The sequence below is a fragment of the Cinclus cinclus genome, chromosome 3, assembly GCF_963662255.1.
Source record: "Cinclus cinclus chromosome 3, bCinCin1.1, whole genome shotgun sequence".
Lineage (NCBI taxonomy): Eukaryota > Metazoa > Chordata > Aves > Passeriformes > Cinclidae > Cinclus > Cinclus cinclus.
The window spans coordinates 111,450,462-111,478,200 of record NC_085048.1 but is presented as its reverse complement, the minus strand read 5'-3'; the positions used below and the strand labels follow the sequence as shown (position 1 = coordinate 111,478,200).

Below are 27,739 nucleotides of genomic sequence, written 5' to 3'. Positions count from 1 at the left end.
AAATGCACCATGGAGATTCAATTGAAAGGTTTCTAAGAAAAAGGACAATTCCATCTTTGTGACCCTTGATGTCAAAGTGCCAGAATCCAATCTGGCTCTTCCCTTTGCTCAGTGGCACACAGCAAAGGGCACTATTAGACCACACTTCCAAACTCCAGCCCACCAGACATGGGTGCTGCTTGACAGCTGGATTAGAAACATCAGTGACTAGCTGCTGTCTTTGGCACAATGCTTTTGTGCCTTCCAACAAACAGCTGCTTCAAACCTCAGGGTGTCTTAGGTAATTACTCAGACCTCATTGCTGTGGCATTTGTGCATCTCTACATTTTAATGTCATTCCCCATCCCAATGTTAATGGCATTTTTCTTGCAATGTGCACTGGAATAGTAGAATGTAGAGAGAAAAATGCAACACAGATGAATGAAATTTAACCACAACACGAGTGTCTACTCCCTTTCTCTCTGAAGCCTTCTCCCTGCTCAATTTCTGAACTGAACTTTGTCAAACACAGGCAAAAAATTGACAACCAACAGGCTCCTTGCATGGCAGATGTGGCTGAGACATCAAAACCTGAAATGCTCTGGACACCATTCATATTTTCTGATCAGGCAAAATGTTATGCAGTAGCTACTTCTAATTCTGTGGTGGAAGAGACTTCATTTTCTTTATGCTCGTAATCCACCAGCAATCATCAGTATTTAAACACTTCCTGGAAGTGCCCAAAACCAATTCTGCCAAGCAGGAAAAGGGTTATGGCATCCATTTCAAAATGGGTGTTAAGTTCAGTTAAAATCCAATTCAAGACATTGGTCACAATGGAACTTGAGAAAACATTGTTTGTTCCCACTAAATCTCAGAGAGAACATCTGCTCTTCCTAAAAGAGTCCTAATTTATGTTTATTTCCTTTATTTGAAGAAGAGATCAAATTATCTCCAAAACTAAATTCCCTCTTCCTAGACATCTACTTTATTCCAATGCCCTTTCAAGCGCTTTTGACATTCTCAATCACCGAACACTGCGCATTTGAGACTGCTGAAGAAGACACCAAGTCTATGAAACCTTGCATTTAAAGATGCTGGCACACTTAGCAGTGCATTTAGACCCCGTTAAAGCAAGGCTGTAAATCATCTTGTCCACTATATAGAGAGATTATCACTTTTCCATTCCTGGGCTGTTGCTGACATAGCAAGCTCCTCTGAGGAATCAATTATCAGCTGCATTTGTAGCATTTTGGACAGCACTGACACAGGAAGACACTGTTTGCACACCCTGAAATGCTCAGTCCAATGCCACTTTGACAGCACAGGCAGGGAGCCTCAGCACTCTGCTTCTGCCCCTCTGGCCCCAAAGGCTGCCTTGCACCAAATCCGTGCCCCTAATCTGGGTGCTGAGTTTTGACCTAAGCTGTGACCCCCAGGCACTGCAGGGTTCAGTCTCAAAACTTTTCAAGAGCAAGATGAGAATTCTGTGAGGACAAAAGAAACGGATTGCCTGAAACAGCACTTGCTACATTTTCCCTAAAGGACCAGAGATGACCCTGAGCTCCCAAGAGAAGAGCCAGCTCGGGTATTTTTAACCCCTCCCTTTCCTGGAGGTGGGCTCTGAGATGCCCCAGTGAGAGCTCGGCCCCAAGGCCGAGCGCCACCCCCGTGCCAGGTACTGCACACCTCTGCAGCAGCCAGGGAAAACCTGCCAAACACAGCTGCCATGGGCATTGGGCAGGAGGGACAAGCTCAGCACCTCCTGATTTGGAGCAGCTACTCTACTGTCTATTGCCAGGAATGCCCTGGAAATGCTCCCTGGGGAGACCTCTTGGCTTAGCAGAGGCCATACCTGTGATACGCTCTGTCACATCCAGCAGAGCTTGGCCACTCAGCTGACTCCATTGGTGGCTGAACTCTTTCATCAGTGCTACTTTATCTACAAGAGAAACACACGTTTCTGCTCACTCTTCTGAGGTCCTAGGAGAAAGGAGAGTGGGGAGGGGAAGGGCAGGGGCAGCCCCAATTTATAAAATCAAGTAATTTTCTGCTGATGTACTTCTTTCCTTCCAGCCTACTTGAGGGGGGTTCAAATTCCCAAAGAAAACCTCTCCGTTCACATTTGTCAATGCAAAGTTGTCTGCTAGACCGGGAGCTGTGTTAAACATTTCAGATCAAGGACCTCAAGAGTTCAATCACACGTAAGCAGTGAAAAGGTTTTGAACTCCAGAGCAAACAGGAAGAAGTCCTGACTTGGGATACAGAAAGGCACAGAGTCAGGCAGTTCAGGAGTTCACAGAGCAGCTGAGGTGGAGAAAGTGGAAACTCCCCTTGAAGATCTGCCTCTTCAACACTCCATTTGTCAGGCATATTTCTCCCGAGCAGCATTTTCAGTGCTGACATAAATCTCTGTGACAAAGGAATTTAGAGCAGTCCTTGCCTGTGTAGGTATTTGCCACAGCCATCCTGCCCCATGAAAACAACATGTGGAACAAGACATCACTGACAGCTGGATTTCTATCTGCTTGTTTTAAGGAAATGCACTTGGTGAATCATAAGCGTCCTATTTGAAAAAAGAAGACAAATGGGAAAGGTGGAACAGAGGCAGCTAATGCCTATAATGTGGAGCCTTCCAGGGGGCTGCTCTGCAGGAGCCATGATGGGCCAGTGTCCCTTCATGGCAACAGCAAAGCTATTCATTTGGGAACTCTAATGGGGTCCAAGCAAACTCCAAAATCCCCTTTGCCTCTGAATTGTAGCAAAGCTGTAGTCCAGGACCTCCTCTCCAGACAAGCAGCACAGAGCCAAGGGCTCCTGGCACTTGTGGGAAATGCTGATGCACATTCAAGCCTCTTGGGGGACTGGTGCCTAAGGACTGCACCCCCACAGCTTCTGGTGGATGTCAGCTGGAGTGTTCCACGGGCAACAAGAGCTCTCATGGCACTCAGTGTTCTCTTGTGTCAGAGAGGCAGAGACACAGTTGAGGAGAGTCCATGTCAGCCTTACCAAAATGAGAAACGGATTTTTCCAGCGCTTTCACAGCTGCAGCATGAACCCCGGTATCCTTTGAGTTCAGGCTCTTTAGTATTCCTTCCACTAAACGGACAATCACGGGGTTCAAGGCATCTTCCAGGATGGCTATCATTTCTGCCAGCACGTCCAGCGCCATCTGCTTCACTCTCTTGTGCGTGTCAGATATTCTCAGGACAAAATAATCAAAAATCTGTGAAGAGAACAAGCAGCAAGAAAGCTGGATTAAAATGTCCTTGTTTGAAGAGGGGATGTAGCAATGAGCATTCAATGCCCAAGAGAGGTACACACCATCTTTACCAAGTGCAATAGAGACAAGGATGGAAACGAGTAGCCACAGTTGTGTTTGTGCAAGACAGGATGGAGTTTGGAGAAGTATCTCTGTAAAAACATTTGGGTTATACCAACCCAGCCTGATACTTCTCTTCCCCATCCAAAGCCATTTTTCATCAAGACAAGAATTGCCATGCTTTCAGTGGCTGGATTCCTTTCATTGAACCCAGCTGGGAGTAGGAGACAGCAAAGGTTAGGGCAGTGGAAAATTCTGTCATCATGTGATGAACAGCATCAATAGGCACCTGCCAGACAAATACAGCTGGACTGAAAGAACTTGTCCTGCATGCTGGACCTGAATTAAATTTGTCTGGGTAAGAGGGACCAGCCTGTCCCAACAAGGCAGGATGTAGTGCCAAGACAGACTGAATTAACTTCATTGCTACAGGCTTGGGAGAGGAGCTGAAGGGAAGGAACAGTGAAGATACCCTACATACTTGGACAATGTTTGTGGTGATGAGCTTGGGGCTGTTTTTGCACAGGTCTAGGAGGAGTGCCACTCCTTCCATCCGTGTCTCAAACCCCTTGGCTTCCAGGAGATCATCAAGCTTCTGGAGCATCTCCATTTCATCCACAGCTGGAGGCAACGTGACCTGGACTTTTGGATGGTGTAGGAGGCGTCCATCCGAGGTCGACTTCACCCTGGAAAATAAAACCAAATGATGGCTTGTTGGTGATAATACCTGCAGATAATTGTGAGCAAAACATCCAGAGGTGCTTTACTCATGATGTGATTTCAAGCTAGAGAATCATGAGGCTCTGAAAACAGCATGGACTGCAAGACAATCATTACGGGAGACAATCTACAAATATTATTAATGCAGATATAGGCATTTTTATCAAAGAAAATTTGTAGGTTAAGGAAAAAATCAGTGGCACAGGCCATCTCTCCAGAATGATTTTCCTGAGGAAGAGAAATGTCAAGCTTGTTGTGTGCTTTGTCACATCTAACAAAAGTGCTCAGTACCGTTGACTAGAAGGAAATGTGGCCTGGGGCTTCTTTGAGACATGGCTCCTCATCTTCACAGGGCTCTTGACACATGGGCGTTCACCCTTCTGCTCTTCCATCCCCTACAAGGACACAGAGAAACCCCACCAACATTTAGAATATAGAATAGGAAACTGTCTGCTTAAAAACACAAGTTAGAACCAGGATCACTGCTACCAAGGCTTAGGGAAATATTTGCAAACCGACAGAAGGAAACAGACCAGAGATTCAGTGATGCCAACTCTTTGTTTGCAATAGCCCAAGGCAGGTTATGGGTGCTGCCATAGTGAGCAGCAGTTTAAACTCCCCAACTCATGAGTCTCGAGCATAAATGGCAATAATGGAAACTGGTAGGCACCAAGAGATCTTATAGGAAAAAGCAGAAAAATTAGGACTCTTTGGGGTGGGCCAATTTTGTTGGAAGGTGATTTGGTTCAACACTCGCTCTCCCTGTTTGTGCACAAAGGACACGCTCCCTTCTATAATGTAGATAAAAACAATGAAAGTCCCCCCAAGACAAATGATTTTCCTCTGGATGCTGCTGGATTCACCAAGCTTCTTCCAGCTCCACAGGGCTTGACAGCAGGGCAGTATTCCCAAAAGACAGACGGTAATTGTAGCAATTAGGATTGACTGGGACATCTGCTGCAGTTTTGGAAATTCTCTTGGCACTACTGCTTCCAGTGTCTTTTGCAAAGACTCTGTTCTCCTCAGAAGCACTTTTCTCACTTCATTGCTTTACTGGGAGCAGAGCAGGGACAGCAGGGTGGGGAGTTATGCTTAAATGTAAACCCACTTTCTTCTCTTCCCCTTTCCTCTTTGTGACCAATAGTCAAAATATTCAAAGCCCCACTTTTCCCCTAAGAATATCAGCTCCTTTGTGGTCTGCAGATGAACAGGCTGGGGATTAACAGCTCATTCCCAGGAGCAAAATGATTGAGCAGAAGGGGAATGAGATAAAGACAGATTAGGTATGTTTGATGTCCTATTAGCTGTGGCTATACTTGCACAAAGGAGACATTTCTCCTGCCAAGCACTTACTTTCTTCTTAATTCTTCTCAGAATATCTTCCAGGTCACAGGCAGGAATGGATCGCTCCAAAAGCATTTTACATTTTGGATGATTTATCAACATCTTCACCATCTCCTGTCCATAATGCCTATGGAAGGAAGGAGGGAAGGAAGGAAGGAGGAAGGGAGGAAGGGAGAAAGGGAGGAAGGGAGGAAGGATTCCAGGATGGAAGGATTCCAGGAAGGAAGGAAGGAAGGAATCCAGGAAGGATTCCAGGAAGGAAGGAAGGATTCCAGGAAGGAAGGATTCCAGGAAGGAAGGAAGGAAGGAAGGAAATCGAACAAACAAAGGAAACCTGTTAACAGAAGAGGCTGATACCTTAATGTCATCCTTTGCAATCCTTGCATGAGATGGCATTACCTACTCAGCAAAGTGAGAGAAAAATATCATTTCACTCTGAAACTGTGGGTGTGCTTCTGTGGGATCAAAGGATCCCAGGGAACAAGTGAAACACAGCTGTTTTGTTGTCAGATCCCATTAGAAGTACCTTGCTGCCATTGCTCAATAATTTGCCTTCCATTAACTGGCAGAGAATCCAGCACAAAACACCTCAGGCCTCCTCTTGACTATTCTATATGTGTGCAGAGCAGCAGCTAGTTACTCCTGTATTTTTGGCAGCTATTAATTGAATCATCAAAGTAAGGGGATTTGGGTGGCTTGGGTTGATTTTGCCACTAGGAAACCAGTTTTCCTCAAGAAGAAATTTAGAGGTCATTGAGCCACAGACAACAGCATTCTAGAAAGCTGCAGAAGAGGTTTCGACAGACTGAATACATTAGCCCTGAAATACTTCTAGAAAAGTTTTAAGTTAACGAGAAAGATCTGCTTTGGATCTTTCAGTGATGAACATGAGGCAACATTTTGGCTCTGTGTTGTGCACCTAAGATCAAACAAAACTGTTTGACTGCCAAATCTGAGCTCTTTTGATCTCAGGAAAGAATCCTTCAAGTCACAGGAAGTTGGCAATGCTCCTTCTTGCTGGACAACCTCAGCTTACCCACTACAGTCATTTCCCCAGGTAATCCAGAGCAGTGGTCACAGCACCAAAGCTGACAGAGCTCGAGAAGCGTTTGGACAATGCTCTTGGGCACATGGAGTGACTCTTGGCATGTCCTGCACATGGCTGGCAGCTGGACTCCATGGCCCCAATGGACCCCATACAACTCCGGGTATTCCATGCCTCTATGGCCTTTATCCACACCGTGAGGTAACTTAATATTTCCTTTCATTACCACTCTTTTGTGGTTTTACCTTTCTAGACAGACACAAGACAGTTTTCCTGTGTGAGGAGGTGAAATGAAGATGGTTACCTTGTGTCCTTGTGGCAGTCCTGAGCAAGCGTCCCTGCCGCGTGCGCCAGCCTCTCAGCCCTGGGTGTGCCTGCGAGCTTCGTGACTCCAATTTTCTCCATCAAGGACAGCAGCAGTTGCGCCGCACACTTCCGCACCTGGGCGTGGCGGCTCCTGGCAAGAGGAGAGCAAACACTGGGGCACAGGGAGAAGGAGCAACAGCAGCACAGGCCTTGGCCAGAGCGTGCTCCCTGCCACTGGTGCGGGAAGGAGGCCTGGCTTCTCCCTGCAGCTTCAGACACCTGTAGAAGCTTCTGTCCTCAGAGAAACTCAAATTAGCATTGGACACAAGGACTGTCTGCAAGGAAGACGGAGGAATTCAGTCTCCCTGCACTACCTGATACTCAGTGTCTTTGCCACAATTTCCACTGAGAAAGATAAAAAAATAGATTACATATGAATTCTTTAGAAATGAAAGACCATTCATGCTGACCCATCAGAGGGCACCCATTACACAGAGTTGCAGCAGGACTGAGGCTCATTCCAGCCATTTATCCCCAAATCTGCAGAGCTTTGGAAAAATACAGATGCAGAGAAAACACTCTGTGGGCCGTGAAGTTGCAGAATATGCAGCAATGCAGCCTGTTTCTTTTGTGAGGATGGGCAAGGGGTACATCTGAATGTTTTATCCTATTGCAAAGATGGGGAAAGTGTGGCAATCAATTTACCCAGATTGTCCAGTTCTAGAGAGTGTCTTTTGATAATTATCAGGCTCAGCACAAACACTTAAGGCAGCATTTGCATCAGCTATCCCATAGTAGTGGGCCTGTGAAGGTGTATGTGCAGTGATTCATCATCTCAAGGCTAACATGAAACACCAGTTTGATTAGAAAGTAGAGCTCTATGGCCAGGACAGTCATTCAGGACTCCTTTTGGCAGGAGCTGCACCTGCTGTGCAGGCTGTGTCACAGCCAGCACATTCTCCCCTAGGTGCTCCATACCCCAGCAAGTACCCTCCTTATTTCTCCAGTTAATGGCATCATGAGGATGCATGTTTTTTCCCAGGGCCTCTGTGCTTAGTGCAGTGAAATATCAAAGAGCACTCATAGCTGCAATTGCCCCTCTTCCCACAGAAGCACAAGGCTCTATCCTTAGCCTTTGCAGGCACTTGCACTTCCCCACCATTCACCACATCTAGGCAACTCTGACAGACTGGGAGGACTCCAGGAAGCAGAGGGAAGATGAGTCAGAAGAGGTTTAGGTTGCATATCAGAAAAAGCTTTTTCACCCACAGGGTGCCTGGGACACTGGAACAGGCTCCCCAGGGCAGTGGTCAACAGCACCAAGCCTGACAGAGTTCAAGAAGCATTTGGACAACAATCTCAGGCACATGGTGTGACTCTTGGGGTGCTCTGTGCAAGGCCAGGAACTGGATTTAATCATCCTCATGGCCTCGTCCAACTTCCCATATTCTACAGCTCTTTCTTTCTGAGAACTCATAGGCTGAGGGAGGGCAGAAATAGGGGACAAGAGGAAAGAAATGAGGTGGATTGGAGAATCCAATCATTGAGTTGACAGAAGATGCAGGATACAGGACCCTTCCCTCCCACCATTCCCATTCTTTCTCTCATCCCTTCCCCCACCTAGAAGTACTCTAGAAGGTGAAGAATATCACTGAAAGAAGAACCTACTTGACTCCACTGTCCAGGAGAGCAGTCATTGCTCGTGCAGGAGTCACATTCTCCACCATGATCCCCAGGGTGTGACTGGCTGCTTTCTCAACAAACTCTGGCGAGTTCCACACCATGTGCAGAAGGACCCGAGCCACCTCATCCACCTCAGAGTCCATGTCCTTCTTCAAGGTCACAAAGAGCTCTCCCAGAGTGACAATGGCCGAGTAGGACACCTTTGAGCGGAGGTTGGTCACCTGGGGAAGTCATAAGGGGAAACATAAGAATGACCTTGGAAAGAAAACCAGTTGCCTTAGACAGACGACTCAGGAAATGACAACACATCCCACTGTGTCCAGAGGAACATAAAAGCACAATAAGAGCAGAAGAGCACATGCACAGCATGACACTTCCACTGGCACCAATATCTGGCCTCAAACTTACATGTAACAGGCCTAAAAATAAGAAATTTCATAAAGTATCTACTTAAGCCTTCTTTAATGTCAACTGCTTTCCCTTTAGGCTCTTTTCTTTGAAACACAAAGAACCAAATTAAAGTAAGGGCTGCTTTCAAACCATAAAGGCATCAGTCATAAAGATAAAAGAGTCACGTGCTCCTGTTTAAAAAAGCAACACCAGCAGTTGAAGCACTCAGCCAGGAAACAGAAAACACATGCTCAGGCCTACAGACTAATTTGCAGTGTTGAATGACAGCTCGGGCAGAGACTAGGACTCTGAAAATAACATAATTAGAGTATCTTTTTCTGCATTTGCACATTTCATGATAATGGCAGCTCACTCAAAGATGAGTGTCAGATACCCGACCTACCAGTGAATACAACTACATCTACATACAGATCCCATAGAAACCTGACAGACATTAGAAATAGAAGGTCTAAAAAGAGAAATGAAGGCAGTCTCTGAGCACACATGGAGATGAACAAGCACATAGCTACTCTACACACCGTGTATGAAGTACAGGGCACAATTCACAAGAGTGTTCTCACCTCACTGGTAACTGCCAAGCAAATGTCACGAAGCCTTGAAAGCAGGACTTCTGAATGGGACCCAGCCAGGAGTTTGATGCTGACCAGTCCCTTCTCCTTCATCTCCCTGAAAGGCAAGTACCAAAAAGATGGATTTTTCTCTCCACCCAAGAACTAGGCAGCACCCTCTGAAATTACCAGGCTGGCAGCTCAGTCAAACAATGGGAGGTGCTTTTCAAGGAGTACTTAATGAAATTGTGGAGCTCCTTCCCGCAGGATGCTGTGGCTGTCAAAAGAATACACAAATCCAAGAGACAAATAGAGGGGTTTCAGTGTCTTCATTTGTGGCTCTTTTACAAGACAGCATTTCTGAAATGTCTGGCCCATGGAGTCCCTATGACACAGTTTCCTAGAAGCTGTGAGACTGGGTCATGCTCCTGTTTCTTGTCACCTCCCTATACCTGTCCCTAAGACACAATCCCCTTGGGCAGTTATTGGGGCATTTTCCTTCTTTTTCATCCCCAGCAGGCAGTTCAGCAATAAAAGTCTGCACTGGCACTCTGGAGCTCAGTTTCCATGCTACAATCCAGGCTTGTTTCTCACTCACTCCACTCCACCTCCACATTCCCCAGAAAAGCAGCAGCAGGATGTCCCATAAGATTCCACGCCTGGGAAAGAACAGTTGAAACTCTGCCTTTTCCCAGAATCCCCTACCAAAAACAATGCCCACTACAGCAACATGTTATTTAAGAGGTGTATACAACTCTGTCTCTCAGCACTTGCTCTAGGCAGCCCTGAGCTACAGGAAGGTGTGTGAGGCATCAGGGCTGCAGCACAGGGCTGGTGACCGATCCCATGGGCACCCCTGAGAGTCACCAGGACCCCCCACACCTGCAGAAGCTCTCTTGTACCTCAGAGGGCACCAAACAAAAAGGGGGAAGAGGAAGCAGAAGAGAATTGCAAAGCAAATGTGACTGCACAAAGAGATGCATGTGGCAGATTTTTCATGCTTATCCCATTGTGAATGGAGTCCGTACCCCTGTGTGAATGAAGCATCCAACAGTGAGTTTATGCTAACCCCAACATCACAACCAATATCACCAAAAATTTAACCAGCATCACCTAACATTCGTAGGGTTATCACCTCTGGGCCTCCTTCTCTCTGTGTCTAATTGTGGGACACATGTTGAGTATTGGCAAAACACCTCCAGCCCATATGAAGCAGTGAGAAGAAAAAAGTTGAATTCAAAAAGTCCAAGATTCCTAGAGGGTTTCATTGCTTTCTCCTTCCCTTCTGCCATGAGCCTTTCAGGAGTAAAGACAGGCTGGGGATTTGAAAGCACAAATCAGTCCATTTCTCAGAAAGAGCGACTCCCTGGAGCTGCTTCTGGGACTCACATGCAGGAGGTCACAGGGAGACCCTGTCACCTGCCATTGCTGTCAGCACTGGGAGCAGAGAGAAATCTTACTCAGTCCCACTGGGCCAGTGCCCCAAGGCACCCAAATCTCTACACTCAAAACTGCTGCCATCCTGCTGCTGCCTTCAGCCAGCAAATCATCTCATCTCACAGCTTCCTCTCTTCCCTCAAGACTTCCTTTGCAGCTCCATGGAGCAGCAGGCAAAGCGAGGGAGCAGCACAGAGCGGCAGCAGCTGGAGCACAGCTGCAGACCGAGGCCAAGCAAAGGCTGCTCTCAAATCTTGATCCTCTCACTGCTCTGGAGTGGTTTCAGCAGAGTCCTTTGCCCTCTGGGCTGTCGGGGCTCAGAGGCACTGGCAAGATCCACTTGTAAGCTTCCTTAACGCTAAGAGGGAGACAGAGTGACCGGGGCCTTTCTTACCAGTCATCGCTGCCCAGCCAGGAGAGTGCCTGGAGCAAGGACTGCTGTGGGTCAGCAGAGGCTGTGTCCTTGTGCCCACGCTCACGGAGCAGCTCCTGTCGGCGCTCGGCACCAGTGGCCGTCTGCGAGGTCACTGTGAGGAGAGGGTCAGCCCTGAGCGCTGCAGCCCCGGGCAAGGCACCCCGCCATGGAGCGGCCTGCAGCCCCAGCTCCCAGCCAGGCTTCCATGTGCTGCAAACTGGCACTGCCTCACACACCTCCCTGCTGTCTGCCTCCTTGGGCTCCTTGCTTTCTCCCAGCCCCCCCCAGCTGGGCACAGCTCCAGGCTAAACCTGACCATTGCCCACACAGTGCCAGCTCCCAAGTGCCACAGGTAGCACAGCCAGTGGCAGGTTCCTGAGGCCGCAGAGCTCCCACTCCCTGCCAGACAGGGACGACCAGTGGGAATGGCTACACCTAGAGGGAACCCCCCAGGGGCCTCTCTTGTCCCAGCGCCCTCATTTCCCCCAGCCCTGAGGACTGAGGCACTCTGCAACTCTCTGAGGAAACTCCTGCAGCTGCCTTGCCACAGCACCAAGCCAAGCCGGAACAACCCAGGCTCAATTCTGGTCAGTTCTCAACGTGGAAGTAGCATCACTTGAAAAGAGCATTCCAATTATTATTCCTTGCTCCCTTCTTTTTATCTCACCCTAGTTGGGATGATAGCACAGGCAACCTTGGAGCACCAGGCAGCCCCTCCTGACTGTCACCTCCTACCAGCAGCCACTGTGTTTGGCTGCAGTGACACAGCAGGCACTGCTTGTTCCCTCTTGGAATTGCAGGCCATGGGATGGTGGCAGCCAGGAGCCATTGATCGCTTCAGGGAGCAGCAGCACGACTGCACCAAGGCACTGACTGCCATGCAGAGACAACCCTTACTGGGATAGCAGAAAAGCTGGCTGCAGACCCAGACAGCAGCACAGGCAGAGGGCCCCGATGGGTAGTGGTCAACTGATGGTGGTGGTACTCGTAGGTGCACAGTGAGCACACCCTGGCACACTGCCCCCACTCATCTCTGCACTTACAGCTGCCTCCTGGCACCAGCGCTGTAGTTTGGATTATCAGGATGGACAAAAGCCCGAGCTTAGGCCTTTACCTCTACTTTATTCAGCTCAACTTTCCAATGCATCTCTAAGAACCTACTACTGCAAGACAACCAAGCTGGAGGAACTCAAATGTGGATTTGGTGCTCATTCTCAGGACAGGCTATGGACCAAAGAGCCCAGTTGTGCTGGCTGAGGCAGGAGGCACTTTGGGCTCCTTTTGCAAGGAAATAACTATATGGGAAAAAGCTGCCATGGAGCAGACTTACCTGAGGAGTTGCATGGGACACTGTCTTCCTCTTGGATGATGGGCATAGTGGGCAGTAAGGGCATCTTGTCCTGCTTCCTCAAGACCTTCTTCTTCAAGGCATTACCAGGGTGTTTTCTCTGCACACTGGAAGCTGTGCCATTGACAGCTGCTTGGCTGAGGCCTGCAGGGACCAAAGAGGAGCTTGTAAGTGGAGGGTGCTGGACAGGGTCACTATGGAAAGGGCCAGAAAATTTGCTGGAGCTGGGTAACATCTCTGTGTTATCCCAAAGAACTTCAAGTAGAACACTGGCACGCTAGTATGGGACAAGGATCATACAATCACCCAGGAAAACCTACAACAATTTTGGTGGGAAGTCCCCTTTAACCACCATCTAGTCCAACCCCTGGGAAATGGAACATCTTCATCTGGATCAGGTTCCTCAGAGCCCCATGTAAACTGGCCTTGAACACCTTCATAGATAAATCAACAACAGCTTCTCTGGAAAAACCCTTGCAGCATTTCATTGCCTTCATTATAAAATAAATTCTACCTAATATCTAATCTAAATCTACCTTCTTCCAGTTTAAAAATCAAACTGCAGTGATGCTTCCCCTAAGAAACAAGGAGAAGCCAGTGTTGCTATGCTTTCGTTTTCCTGTTTCAGAGGCAGGCTGGGCAAGTTCCCAAAAGAAAGTGCAGATAAGCTTGGGTGGTGCCCTGGGGCTGAGTGCTGCCCCCGAAGGTCCCTGCTGCCGCCCTCGGGGCAGTGCACACAGCGCTGCAGCCAGAGCCCCTCAGCCGGGATTCACTGGGGAATGCTGCTTGCTCCTGGGGCTACAACAGAAGCACTGCCTCAGGGCTTCAGCACAGCTCTACAGTGCCAGCTCCTTGGAGGGGAGTGGCTCGAGAAGGATCTCTGGTCTTTTCATCAGAAGGTGCTGAATTTGGTTTCTTCCAGGTTGCACCTTGGTGGAAAAGCATTCTTCTGCATTCACATTGCCTGGAAGCTGCTCTTCAGAACAGAGTCTGAAGGGCAGGCGACTTTCCAAGACTGAATTTTCTACTCTGAAAGATTTTAGAGGTGAAGGTGGGAAGCTGATACTCTGTTACTAAGTGAGGCCATGGGCAAGACAATTAATGCCTCTGTGTTTTTCTCTGCAAAATGGAAATCATTCCTATGCAAGCTTCCACTCAGATGCAAGTGCAACAGCCCCCCAGTCTGATTGCAACACTGTGCAGAGGGTAAGGAAGAGCTCAAAAAGGACCAGCAGTGTAGACACCACTTACTTGCTTCAGCTGCATCCCTGGGCTCAACTCTCAGTGGAGGCAGCTTTAAGGATGATAAAATTTCATTCCTCTTCTTCATCTCATTCTCTAAAATCTCAGTTTTCTTCTGCTCTAACTTCTTTTCAGCCAACTTGCACAATGAAGAACGAACCTAGTTGCAATGGAAATACATCACAGACTGTAAGCAGAGACACACACAAACCAGGCACATCATCTCATTGGGAGCATAGAGTCCACAGAGTGCCACAGACATTAATCCAGCTCCATATCCATTCCAATAGTTTCAGGAGAATGTCTCCCATCCTCACCTTGGCAATTATACACAGTGAGGTGGAACACTTTAGTGCCACAGCCTTACTCTGCTCCAACTGTGACAGGAAACCCTACTTGAAACATGGAAGTCATAGGAATGCTCCAAGACAAAGGAAGAGCTCCCATGAGCAATGAGCAGGCAGTTCAGCTCCTAGAGGCCATGGCAGGAGAATAAAAGCCATGTGCAATATGCAGCAAGGAGGTGTAATTAGCTGATGCTTAACACTCATGGCCAGGAACTGCAGCTGTTTGTCACTTCCTGGCTTCTGAAGGACTCAGCTCTGGAAGACTCTCAACGACTTGGTCTCTGAGACCAGGAGACCAAAAGGAGGAGGGAGTCATGTGAAAACAATTTGGAGGAACATGGATATTAAGAAGCAGAAAATGTGAGAATGAGAGGGCTGTGAGATACAGCCAGAAAGGTAACCAGGAGACATCAAACTGTCCCGTTTTTATTTTGAAGCCTTGCTTATACTCAACCGTAGCATCTTTGCTTCTCTGCTTCTGAGGGTGCCCTTTGCCCACATTCACTGGTTTACAGTTTGCTCTGCCAATCAGAACTTCTCTAAAATGGCCTTTGCATATAAAGAATGCTTCGGGCATGACCTTGGCACCATCTCCATGCAGTGACTTTGGCACCACTGGAAGTAGCCAAGCAATTGCTCAGTAGCCGTCAAATATATTCCCAAGACAATCCCCAACCCCCAAGAGTGGAGGATCATGGTTTTCAGAGGCATTTTGGGCCAAGCACTAAACAGCCACTGGAATGGAAGTCTGCTCATCCCTGTTCTTATCCCTTACCTTTCCAAAGCCCTCTCTCAGGTCTCTGTCACTTGTTAGACCAGGACTGCTGGGATGATCCATCTCCTTGAGCTGGCTCAGTGGGAGGCCTGGTACTGGAAGCAAAGGTTCCTGTAAATCTCTGGCACACTTCAATTGCCCAAAAATGTCATGCTTGGCAACAGGCAAGACAGGTTCCAGATTACAGAGCTCTAACAGGGCACAGAGATGGTGCAGGAAAGCAGCAAGCTACATATGCCTAGACCCTCTCCCAGTGGATGGGCTCCTGGAAGGAGACATGACATTACTCTGTGGGCCAGCAGACTGAAACCTGCTGCCTCAGCCCCTGGTTGCTGGAGAGCCTCTGTGTTTGATAGAGAAGGGCAGAGATGGAGATTGCTCTTGACAGAGATTCTTATCTGCCCTTATGCTGATTTTAGTAAACATCTTCTTTCTGGTTCCTAAAAGTAGTCCCAGGTTCTAAACCTGTATGCTTTTAAATCAACATTTTGGGACAGCAGGGAGCCCAGAGCCCTGTGCTTCCCAGCAATGGCTCAGCTGCACATGCAGCCTCCTGCTCCTCTCCCTGCCCCACAGCTCAGCAGCCCTACAGCTCCACGGGGCACTGGCAGCAGCACAGCTCATGGCAGGGGGCACCTGCAGGGCACAACTGCTCCCTGGCAATGTGCACAGGCTCTCCAGGCTGGCACAAGACCCTTCCTCCCACCAGAGAGTGGCCCAGCTCCCACCTTACCTCTGTGGGAGGCTGAGCCATGCTGGTCCTTCCCCTTGTCCTCCTCCCTGGCAGTGACCCTGGGGACAGCGCTGCTCAGCTGCCTCTGCCGGGGCTCCTGGGCCAAGGCCCCCTGAGCCGGCCGGGAGCCCACACCTCCATTCCCAACGCTGGGCTTCCGCATGCAGGTCTCCAATCTGAGCAATTCATCGTTTTTCCTTGGGAGCAGAGGCATCCCAGCTCCTGTCACACACCAAGAGCTCTTTCCCTTCATCCTCTGGTTTTGTGTCGTAGACTCAGAAGGATCTGTAGATCAAGTACAGGCAAAGAAGTGAGTTAATTGAACTCACTCCTTTACAATCAACTCATCTAATGGGTAGCGAATTCAAACTTTATTTTTTTGACTGTAAACATTTGTTGTTTCTTTATTTTTCATGAATCTAGCATAATTTGAATTTCTCTGAACAATGTGGAGCTGGCAAGCCAGGAGAGATGGGTTCTATGCCTGTTGCCTCCCCACTACTCCAGGAATCATTTCCTTCCAAAGAGTTGGAAACTCACACTGGCCTCTGGAATTTGACACTGTCTAGGAAGTGATTGTTTTCCAATCCTGTTATCAGGGCCATTGTTTCTGTAACTCCCACTCAATTCTATTTTAGGTTTTACACTTCTGTGTTTTCTTTATTTCTCTTTCAAACAAAGGAATTGCTGGTACACAAACTTTGGCACCACATGTTAGATGCAAAAGAAGCTTTGCTTTCCCAATTAGATGTCCTCAGGAATATGCAAGCCCCTCACTGAAGGGAATAAAGAGATCATCCAGAAGTTTCACTTTTGTTCTACTTCACTCTTGGAGGACTTTATTCCCTACCTTCTTTCCTGCAGAAACACCCAAGCCCAACATAGATATGACCTGTCTCAAAAAATTTCTGATCACGGCAGATACTGACAAATTAGATTTTGTCTAATGGCGGGTCATTCTCAAATACTCTCCAACACAGCTCTTAGAACTATTTCTTTACATGGCTTCACAGGGGATAAAATCATGTAGCAGCCAAGCAGTAGGGGAAGAATAAGTGCCTCATACCAAGATTTTATTTCCCTTGTAGGATGTCAGGACAATTACAAAACTACAACCGGTAAGGGTTAATGCTATAGCTAATTTCTAGTCCAGAATAAATCCAGCAAAAATGCCACCTTACTTATTGAGCAATACTTCTCCCTAGCTGCATTAAGCATTCCAGCTGCATATCACCAATTAAGGAGTCATTCCAAAGGGCCTCTGCCCAGGATTTGGCAGAACTAATCCTGAGCAAAGGGGCCTGGGCATCTGATCCCTTTTTCTGCATCAGCACAACTGTTTCTTCAAATCTCATCTCTCCTATCATGACATGCCCCAAAATGGCAAAGGAACAACAACAACAGGCTTTGCTGGAGGCTTTCAACTCAAAGGCATTGGCTGGCACAGACGCACCAGAGACCGCATTTTGTCTGGCACAATTCTACTTGTCAGGGATCAGGCAAGGCAGGGACAGGGGGACAAGGCAGAAGGCATCTCCTCCCCCAGCCTCAGCCTGCAACACTGACACAGGCAGAGGCAGTGGGGCAAGAGATTTGCCATGGTGAACCTGCCATAGGTGGCTTTGGGCTTGTGCTGTCAGAGGATGACAAACTCAGACCCTGCATAGGCTGCATCCATTTGGAAGATTCCTTCTCCTGAAATGCAAAATTCAACAGGATTTTCTGTCATAGGAGGTTTCCTGATTTCCCCCTGTACAAAACCAGGCAGTGTCCATGAATCTGCCTTAGATCTCAAAGAGTCCAGCTGAGAAATTGCCCAAAGGAAAGGTTTTCTCCTTGAAGGGCAGGAGGAAGGAAAGGGAACATTTATCATTTCCTGCTAAATGAGGATTTCCTTCTTTTTCTCTCCTAATTGCAACACTACAAAGACTGCATGGAGATAAAATGCAAATGCAGGATGGAGAAGAATGTTTTCTTTTCCCACACTACAATTCCAGTGCCCCAAAGTACCACTCTAGCTCCTGCCACTCAACACTTCACAATGCAGGAATTTTCATTGTACCACCGGAGCGCACTCCCAGTGACTGGGCTCTGGGACAGTCCACTGAGGCCATCAAGGAATTGAAACAAATTTAAAGAAATTCTTAAAACCATGGTTTATAACCAAGTTTTCAAGATGTCACCTCTGATTCAATATGCCAATGGTCATTTTAGGACCGACATGCCCTGTACCTACCTGCATGTTCAGACTTCTCTTTGATGCTGCCGCTCGGTCTTGGCCTTGAGAAAGGGAGAACAAAAGCACATATGAGGAGGGAGAAAGAGAAGGGAGGGAAGAGGTGTAGCATGAGAGGAGGCAATCTTTCCTAGCTTGTTCACTCTGATGAAGGAGGAAATGCAAGAGACATCAAGCCAACAAGATGCAAAGCTGATTAATTGTCCTTAAGCTTTCAGTTGCTGCAGTCAGACAGAGCTGGCCAAGCTCCAGCTGAAACACAGCAGTCATTCTCCAACTTGCATCATAACTCCCCAATTGTGGTGTCTCTCCTTTTGAAACTTGGCGGGCTCCTACAGCCTCTCTGAAGCAGCAAAGGTTGCTAAGCTGAGACACGAGTCTGTATGGAGGGCAGCTACTTTGGTTCTGCTGACAAAGCTTGGCTTTGCCTGCTCATGCCTTGCGCTGGTGCCAGTCTCGTGCTACATGTGGTCAGAGCACTGGAGTGTTCTGAGAAGGATATTCCACCACCTTGATCTTCCAAGAAGGAAAAGGCCTTTTCCAACTCAGCTGATAGCCAAGGATATTCAGATTGTACTTTCAAAGCCCTACCTAAGCTCTTCAATAGGAATGATACTCCTGAGTCCTTCTTTCTTGTTATTTATCCTCCTTTCTAACTCAGATAAGCATGACAGCTACATTTTATCACACATTTCCAAACCAATCTTTCCATCAGGTACAGTGCTAGAACTCTTCTCTAGCACCATGACCTCTTGGATTTTGAATCCAGGCCTCAATATTAAACACTGATTAAATCGTACATCTATAACCCAAAACTTCCCTGGAATCTCAGTTCACAGTGGAGGCCAAGGAAGACAGAAGTTATGCCTGACATTGTCTTTGGGATCCCTTCCCTTCCAAACAGATGCCAACCCACAGAGATGTCCAGAATCTGACAATAACTCCCAGGAGGTAATTGCTTTCCTAAGCTAGATTTCATGGCCTTTCTATTTGCAACTCCCACTGAGTTCTGGATTGGGTTTTATGTGCTGTTTATATTTCTCTTTACAACAAAGGAATGTTGTAACATGAACAACAGCACCCCGTGTTAAAAGTAAAAAAAGCAATACTAGAATTCGCAGACCCCTCTCCAGCAGCCAATATTTCTACAAGCATATGCTTGTGGGTGCTGAAGGTGGCAGTCACGGATTATAGTATTCTATCATCTTCAGGAGACAGACCCATGCAATACAGTTCCCAAATGACACCACAAACATTACAGAGGGAATCAATACCAAGCCCAGCAGAGGACCCATCTTCAGATGCTTTTAAGCCCTGCCTCCTCTTCCCCACCACCACCACCTCTGCCCTTGTGACATGAGGTGTGGGGTTTGACATGGAGCTGGATCATCACAGATGGGCCAAATGGTGAATACACAGAGGTTTCCCTAAGTACATGGGAGAGAGCTGACTGTGCAAAGGAACCTCACAAGATGGCAAGAGGGAGCTGAACAGCAGAGTGGAGCAGCAGACACCTTGGCTTACCTCATCTCCTGGGACTCTTGGACATCCAGCTGCACAGAGCTGAGCAGAGACCCTGCAGCACTGCCAACACGGGGACTGACTGCCTTGGGTATAGGGGGGATCAAAGGCAGTCCCAATGACCCCTTCTTCATATCCCCACCTCTGGGATACAGCAAGGATGCCTGGAAAGAGTGGTACACAGTGCTCAAATATAACATCCAGCCTTGCCCTCATTCATGACTCAAGACAGTTACACATGCCCTGACAGGAAAAGACAATATCATATATAGCAGATTGTCCTAGGAAGGGGAAGGGTGGCATAGGAAAGGGAATTGGTGAGGGAGAGACCATCCCAGCAGGAATCCACATGGTTGGCATCAGCATGTTCTGCAGTGCCACTGCCTCCACTGGCCTTTTGGATGGTATGGGAATGGGTTCAGATCACTGTTCTCTCCCTGCCCCTTAGGCACCTCACAGCCAGTGCTGATCACCAACCAAGTCCCCACAAAGCCATTCTGCAGGATGTCAGAACCTGCTTTTCTCAAGCCCCTCATTTCTTCTGCTGCTGCCCTTCCCTCTTACAGTTGCCCAGCAGCCTTTCAGCCCAGAAGCTGCTGAGCTCTCGCAATGCTCCGTGCTCTCCAGCTCCCACACCTCCATCATCTCAGGCTCACTGGCATTTAGGAAGTTCAGCAGAGCTCCCTGCCCTGCTGCTCTCTGCAAGGTCTCTGCTTGCCCAAGTTGCTCCAGGGCCCCCATGCCATGACCAGGAAGGAGGGTGGAGGTAGGAGGGGCAGGTGCACACCATTCTTTAAGTGTCCCTTCCTTTCTGGCACAACTAAAGCCCCAAATCAAGTCCTCTTCAAACTACAGTTAAAGGACCACATCCTGTCAGGGATACACTGGGCCCTTCCTCAGCAAGGCTGGAATCAAGTACATCAGCCTTTGATTGGACATTCTGTTTGCCAGAGCTGTTGCTCATTTGCCTCCTCCTGCACCCCATGGCAAACCCAGAACAACTGCAGGTGCTGGCCCTGCTGCAAAGGCAATCGTGTGCCTGGGCTTGGTGCTGCTCTCCCCATGACCACCTCCCATCCCTTCCCTCTGGACAAAGCCATGCCACAGCACACAGCTGCCCAGAAGCTGAAGAAATCTAGAAATAGCATCAGAGACAACTGTGTAGGAGGCCATGGCTGTACAACTCAAACGCTGTGACAACCTGGAACTGACTTTGCAGGACTGCCTGTTCCAGCAAACTCCTTTTTCCATCCCCACCAGACAGAGCTGATGGAAACCACCACCAAGACATAGACATGGTTCACAGATACCCGTGGGTTACTGAATGCAAGAGGATTGCTTAGCTGGAGCAGACAACTTTAGCAGCGCTGCCTTCTTGTTGGTGTTTTCTCAGCTACAAGACAGAGGAGCAACCATGACAGAACCCAGAAACCATTCAAAGCACTCTCCTGCTATAGATACACAGTGAGGACTTCAAATCTGCACTACACACCCATTTGCAAAGACAGCCTGAAGTGCAGAGTCCAGCTGAGACCTTCCTTTACTCAGGGGTTTCCCTTGCCTCACACCATAGGAAAAAGTCTCAAAACTCTGCCTGCAGCACATAATCTGAAAATCTATCACATGGACTTATCTTGGTCTTCTTACCTTATGCATTTTTCCCTCTGAATCCAGCTCCTGCTTGTTCTTACTGTCACTGGTGCTGCTGCCATTTTTCCCACCCTCCTGCTCCACACTGCAGATTTTAATTGGTTTAGAAGAAGGAGAGCTCTTCTGGATGGGAGGCAACGGTTTAGAGGGAAGGAGCATGGAGGGAGATGGCTGGAACAACTTGGAAAACATGAACCTAGTCAGGCCTGCAATGTGGAGACATAAAATAGAACAGAGGCTGAGATGCAAAGCTAAAGCATCTAAAGCTCCATATACCATGGAACACATTTCCTCAAAACTTCTAAACAGCTGCACAGGGAAACATGCACGTAACAGCAGCCACGTGAGGCAGGCCAGGGGCACACCCTGAGCCACTTCGCAGAGTAACCAGGGGAACTCCATGGCCTCTGGGCTGCTCTGGGACAGCAGGGAGCCCTGTGCTTCCCAGCAATGGCTCAGCTGCACATGCAGCCTCCTGCTCCTCTCCCTGCCCCACAGCTCAGCAGCCCTACAGCTCCACGGGGCACTGGCAGCAGCACAGCTCATGGCAGGGGGCACCTGCAGGGCACAACTGCTCCCTGGCAATGTGCACAGGCTCTCCAGGCTGGCACAAGACCCTTCCTCCCACCACAGAGCGGCCCAGCTCCCACCTTACCTCGGTGGGAGGCTGAGCCATGCTCACAAGGGAACAAGTGAGTTAGATGAACTCCCACCTGTAGAACCAATACATCTAATGCATGAGGCAACCAAGGGGTCTTTTTAGTTATTCAGAAAATTGCTTTGCTTTTATTTTTCAGGAAATTAGTATCACTTTAATTACTCTGAACAGTATGGTGCTAGCAAGCCAGGAAAGAGAGCTTCTACTGCATTGCTTATGTGTTTCTCATTGCCACCCCACTACTTAGGGATCTCTTTCCTTCCAAACAGCTGGCAACCCACAGTGGTCTCCAGAATTTGACAATTACACCTAGGAAATCATTCCTTTCCAACGCTAGATTTCATGGCACTTGTTTCTGTAACACCCACTCAGTTCTGGGTTGGCATTTGTTGGTTGCTTTTATTTCCTTTTGCAACAAAGGAAGGGCAGGCTCATGAATGATGGCAACCCACATTAGAGGTAAAAGATGCTTTGCCCTCCCCATTGCTTGTCCCCAGTATTCAAGGAGCCCATATCTGTAGGGGACACACTGGCTTGCAAACATTCTGTTTTTGCGAAGCTTTATTGCTTCATGGGTTTTGCTTCATGGGTTTTTTCCCTGCATTCTTTCCTGCAGAGAACCCAAAACCCAACATAAGACCTACATCCAAACATTTCTGATCATTGCAGTTAAAAACAATTCCAAATTCGCTTGGTGGAAATGCCATAGGGCAGATCATCAAAAGAAGACCTTGCATAAATCTGTATTTCTTTATCCCTGTAGATGGAACAGGTCATTTGTAAAAGCACACCAGATAAGGAGTAATGATACAGCTCATTTCCAGTCCAGAACTAATCCAGCAAAAATGTCTCCTTACTTATTGAGCAATACTTCTCCCTAGCTGCATTAAGCATTCCAACTGCATATCACCAATTAAGGAGTCATTCCAAAGGGCCTCTGCCCAGGATTTGGCAGAACTAACCCAGAGCAAAGGGGCCTGGGCATCTGATCCCTTTTTCTGCATCAGCACAACTATTTCTTCAAATCTCAACTCTCCTATCATGACATGCCCCAAAATGGCAAAGGAACAACAACAGGCTTTGATGGAGGCTTTCAACTCAAAGGCATTGGCTGGCACAGACACAACAGAGACCGCAGTTTGTCTGGCACAATTCTACTTGTCAGGGATCAGGCAAGGCAGGGACAGGGGGACAAGGCAGAAGGCATCTCCTCCCCCAGCCTCAGCCTGCAACACTGACACAGGCAGAGGCAGTGGGGCAAGAGATTTGCCATGGTGAACCTGCCATAGGTGGCTTTGGGCTTGTGCTGTCAGAGGATGACAAACTCAGACCCTGCATATGCTGCATCCATTTGGAATTGTCCTTCTCCAAAACTGGAAAATTCAAAAGGACTTTCTCTCACAGGAGGGTTCCCTATTTCTCCCAGTGAAAAACCAGGCAATTTCCATGACTTTCCTTCCGATCTCAAAGGGTTCAGCTCAGAATATACCCCAAGTTAAAGTCTTCTCCTTCAAGGGCAGGAGGAAGGAGTGGGAATATTTCTCATTTCCTGCTAAATGCTTTCTTTTTTTGGTTCTAATTGCAACACTAGAAAGGCTTCAGGGAGATAAAAGGCAGGCAAAGAATGGAGAGGAATGTTTTGTTTCCTGCAATGCATTTCCAGGGCCTCAAGATACCACTCCAGCTTATGCCACCTAAGACTTCACATTAGAGGAGTTTTCAGAGCATCCCCGGAGCATAATCCCAGTGACTGGGCTCTGGGACAGTCCACTGAGGCCATCAAGGAATTGAAACAAATTTAAAGAAATTCTTAAAACCATGGTTCATAACCAAGTTTTCAAGATGTCACCTCTGATTCAATATGCCAATGGTCATTTTAGGACAGACATGCCCTGTACCTACCTGCATGTTCAGACTTCTCTTTGATGCTGCCGCTCGGTCTTGGCCTTGAGAAAGGGAGAACAAAAGCACATATGAGGAGGGAGAAAGAGAAGGGAGGGAAGAGGTGTAGCATGAGAGGAGGCAATCTTTCCTAGCTTGTTCACTCTGATGAAGGAGGAAATGCAAGAGACATCAAGCCAACAAGACGCAAAGCTGATTAATTGTCCTTAAGCTTTCAGTTGCTGCAGTCAGACAGAGCTGGCCAAGCTCCAGCTGAAACACAGCAGTCATTCTCCAACTTGCATCATAACTCCCCAATTGTGGTGTCTCTCCTTTTGAAACTTGGCGGGCTCCTACAGCCTCTCTGAAGCAGCAAAGGTTGCTAAGCTGAGACACGAGTCTGTATGGAGGGCAGCTACTTTGGTTCTGCTGACAAAGCTTGGCTTTGCCTGCTCATGCCTTGCGCTGGTGCCAGTCTCGTGCTACGTGTGGTCAGAGCACTGGAGTGTTCTGAGAAGGATATTCCACCTTCTTGATCTTCCAAGAAGGAAAAGGCCTTTTCCAACTCAGCTGATAGCCAAGGATATTCAGATTGCACTTTTAAAGCCCTACCTAAGCTTTTCAATAGGAATGATATTTCTGTGACTCATTCATTATTGTAATCACTCGGATAAGCTTGACAGCTACATTTCCTCAAACATATCCAAGCCAATATCTTTCCATCAGGTACCATCCTATAAAACTTCTTTAGAACCTTTCCCTCTTTGATTTTAAGGCAAGATCTAAGCATTAAACATTGATTGGCTTACACATCTATAACCCAAACTTCTCTGGGAGCTCATTTCAGACCGGAGGCCAAGAAACAGACAAGTTCCACAGCATGTTTACAGAGGCAGCACCTGACTGTCCAGACGCCTCTCCAGCAGCTAATATTTGGCAAAACGTAATTTTTGCGTGCTGAACTTGAGACTCAAGGATCACAGTATTCTATCATCTTTAGGAGACAGACCCATGCAATACAGTTCCCAAATGACACCACAAACATTACAGAGGGAATCAGTACCAAGCCCAGCAGAGGACCCATCTTCAGATGCTTTTAAGCCCTGCCTCCTCTTCCCCACCACCACCACCTCTGCCCTTGTGACATGAGGTGTGGGGTTTGACATGGAGCTGGATCATCACAGATGGGCCAAATGGTGAATACACAGAGGTTTCCCTAAGTACATGGGAGAGAGCTGACTGTGCAAAGGAACCTCACAAGATGGCAAGAGGGAGCTGAACAGCAGAGTGGAGCAGCAGACACCTTGGCTTACCTCATCTCCTGGGACTCTTGGACATCCAGCTGCACAGAGCTGATCAGAGACCCTGCAGCACTGCCAACACGGGGACTGACTGCCTTGGGTATAGGGGGGACCAAAGGCAGCCCCAATGACCCCTTCTTCATATCCCCACCTCTGGGATACAGCAAGAATGCCTGGAAAGAGTGGTACACAGTGCTCAAATATAGCATCCAGCCTTGCCCTCATTCATGACTCAAGACAGTTACACATGCCCTGACAGGAAAAGTCAATATCATATATAGCAGATTGTCCTAGGAAGGGGAAGGGTGGCATAGGAAAGGGAATTGGTGAGGGAGAGACCATCTCCCAAATTTCCCACCTCTCTCTTCCTGCTCATTTGTCTGCAATTGCAGCTACACTCCCAGCTGGAATCCACATGGTTGGCATCAGCATGTTCTGCAGTGCCACTGCCTCCACTGGCCTTTTGGATGGTATGGGAACGGGTTCAGATCACTGTTCTCTCCCTGCCTCTTAGGCACCTCACAGCCAGTGCTGATCACCAACCAAGTCCCCACAAAGCCATTCTGCAGGATGTCAGAACCTGCTTTTCTCAAGCCCCTCATTTCTTCTGCTGCTGCCCTTCCCTCTTACAGTTGCCCAGCAGCCTTTCAGCCCAGAAGCTGCTGAGCTCTCGTGATGCTCCGTGCTCTCCAGCTCCCACACCTCCATCATCTCAGGCTCACTGGCATTTAGGAAGTTCAGCAGAGCTCCCTGCCCTGCTGCTCTCTGCAAGGTCTCTGCTTGCCCAAGTTGCTCCAGGGCCCCCATGCCATGACCAGGAAGGAGGGTGGAGGTAGGAGGGGCAGGTGCACACCATTCTTTAAGTGTCCCTTCCTTTCTGGCACAACTAAAGCCCCAAATCAAGTCCTCTTCAAACTACAGTTAAAGGACCACATCCTGTCAGGGATACACTGGGCCCTTCCTCAGCAAGGCTGGAATCAAGTACATCAGCCTTTGATTGGACATTCTGTTTGCCAGAGCTGTTGCTCATTTGCCTCCTCCTGCACCCCATGGCAAACCCAGAACAACTGCAGGTGCTGGCCCTGCTGCAAAGGCAATCGTGTGCCTGGGCTTGGGGCTGCTCTCCCCATGGCCACCTCCCATCCCTTCTCTCTGGACAAAGCCATGCCACAGCACACAGCTGCCCAGAAGCTGAAGAAATCTAGAAATAGCATCAGAGACAACTGTGTAGGAGGCCATGGCTGTACAGCTCAAACGCTGTGTCAACCTGGAACTGACTTTGCAGGACTGCCTGTTCCAGCAAACTCCTTTTTCCATCCCCACCAGACAGAGCTGATGGAAACCACCACCAAGACATAGATATGGTTCACAGATACCCGTGGGTTACTGAATGCAGGAGGATTGCTTAGCTGGAGCAGACAACTTTAGCAGCGCTGCCTTCTTGTTGGTGTTTTCTCAGCTACAAGACAGAGGAGCAACCATGACAGAGCCCAGAAACCTTTCAAAGCCCTCTCCTGCTATAGATACACAGTGAGGACTTGAAATCTGCACTACACACCCATTGCAAAGACAGCCTGAAGTGCAGAGTCCAGCTGAGATCCTACTTTGCTCACCTTCTTCCTTAGGCTCACACCACAGTTAATGGTCTCCGATCTCTGCTTACAGGACATAAACTGAAAATCTGCCACACAGGACTTATCTTGGTTGCCTTACCTTATGTGCTTTTCCCTCTGAATCCTGGTCCCGGTTGTTTCTAATATTGTCCTCCTTGTAGCCAGTGCCATTTTTCCCATTGTCCCGCTCTCCTCTGGACATCGTATTTGACTTGGTTGAAGGAGAGCCCTTCTGGATGGGAGGCAATGGCTTGGAGGGAAGGAGCATAGAAGGATTTGCCAGGGAAAACCTCTTGGCAAGAGGGTAGCCAGTCAGGCCTGCAAAGTGGAGACACAAAATGTAACAAGAGGCTGCAAAGCAAAACAAAAGCATCTGAAGCTCCATGTTTCATGGGACACATTTCCTGGAAACTTTCCTGGAAAATAGCTTCAAAAGGAAACCTGCTCCTGCCATCAGCCCCCTGAGGCAGGCCAAGGGCACACCCTGAGCCACTTCCACAGAGCTCCCAGGGGAACTCCCTGGCCTCTGGGCTGCCCTGGGACAGCAGGGAGCCCAGAGCCCTGTGCTTCCCAGCAATGGCTCAGCTGCACATGCAGCCTCCTGCTCCTCTCCCTGCCCCACAGCTCAGCAGCCCCACAGCTCCACGGGGCACTGGCAGCAGCACAGCTCATGGCAGGGGACACCTGCAGGGCACAACTGCTCCCTGGCAATGTGCACAGGCTCTCCAGGCTGGCACAAGACCCTTCCTCCCACCAGAGAGTGGCCCAGCTCCCACCTTACCTCTGTGGGAGGCTGAGACACTCTCACAAGGGAAGAAGTGACGTTGGTCAATGCCCACCTCTATCCCAGCATCAACATGTCTAACGGGTGTGGCACTTAAGGGATATTTGATATTTTTAAAAACAATTGTTTGGTTTTAGTTTTCCTTAGACTAGCCTGTGTTTAATTCCGCCAAACACTATTGAGTTAGCAAGTCTGAAGTGAAAGGTGCAAGGATCCAATAATAACAGGGGAATAAGGATCCCTTCTAGAGATTGGCTTTGTCAAAACCCAGGAAAGACCCTCACAGCGACGAATGCTATTTCTGCAAGCTACAGAGACCTCTCAGCATGCAGGCAGGCCTTGCTGGGGTTTTTATATTATCCTGTCATCCTCAGTGTTGGACCCAATCACCAAGCAGAGGAAGAACAGGAAATTTATCAGTAGTGAGACCCAACGTTGAT

The 27,739-nt window shown here is 48.3% G+C and overlaps 1 protein-coding gene across 1 annotated transcript in view; it reads right to left on the bottom strand.

Annotated features, from left to right (window-relative positions):
- Positions 1–26,717, bottom strand: part of LOC134042035 (serine/threonine-protein kinase pim-1-like) — a gene marked incomplete at its 3' end in the record, with an annotated part of 32,211 nt that extends 5,494 nt beyond the window's left edge. Inside the window, exons 1-2 of the mRNA XM_062489109.1 lie at positions 26,616–26,717; positions 26,507–26,557 (exon numbers count right to left, since the gene is read on the bottom strand). Coding sequence (XP_062345093.1) covers positions 26,507–26,557; positions 26,616–26,717 — 153 coding nt within the window. The remainder of the gene's footprint in view (positions 1–26,506; positions 26,558–26,615) is intronic.
- Positions 26,718–27,739: the final 1,022 nt, after the last annotated feature.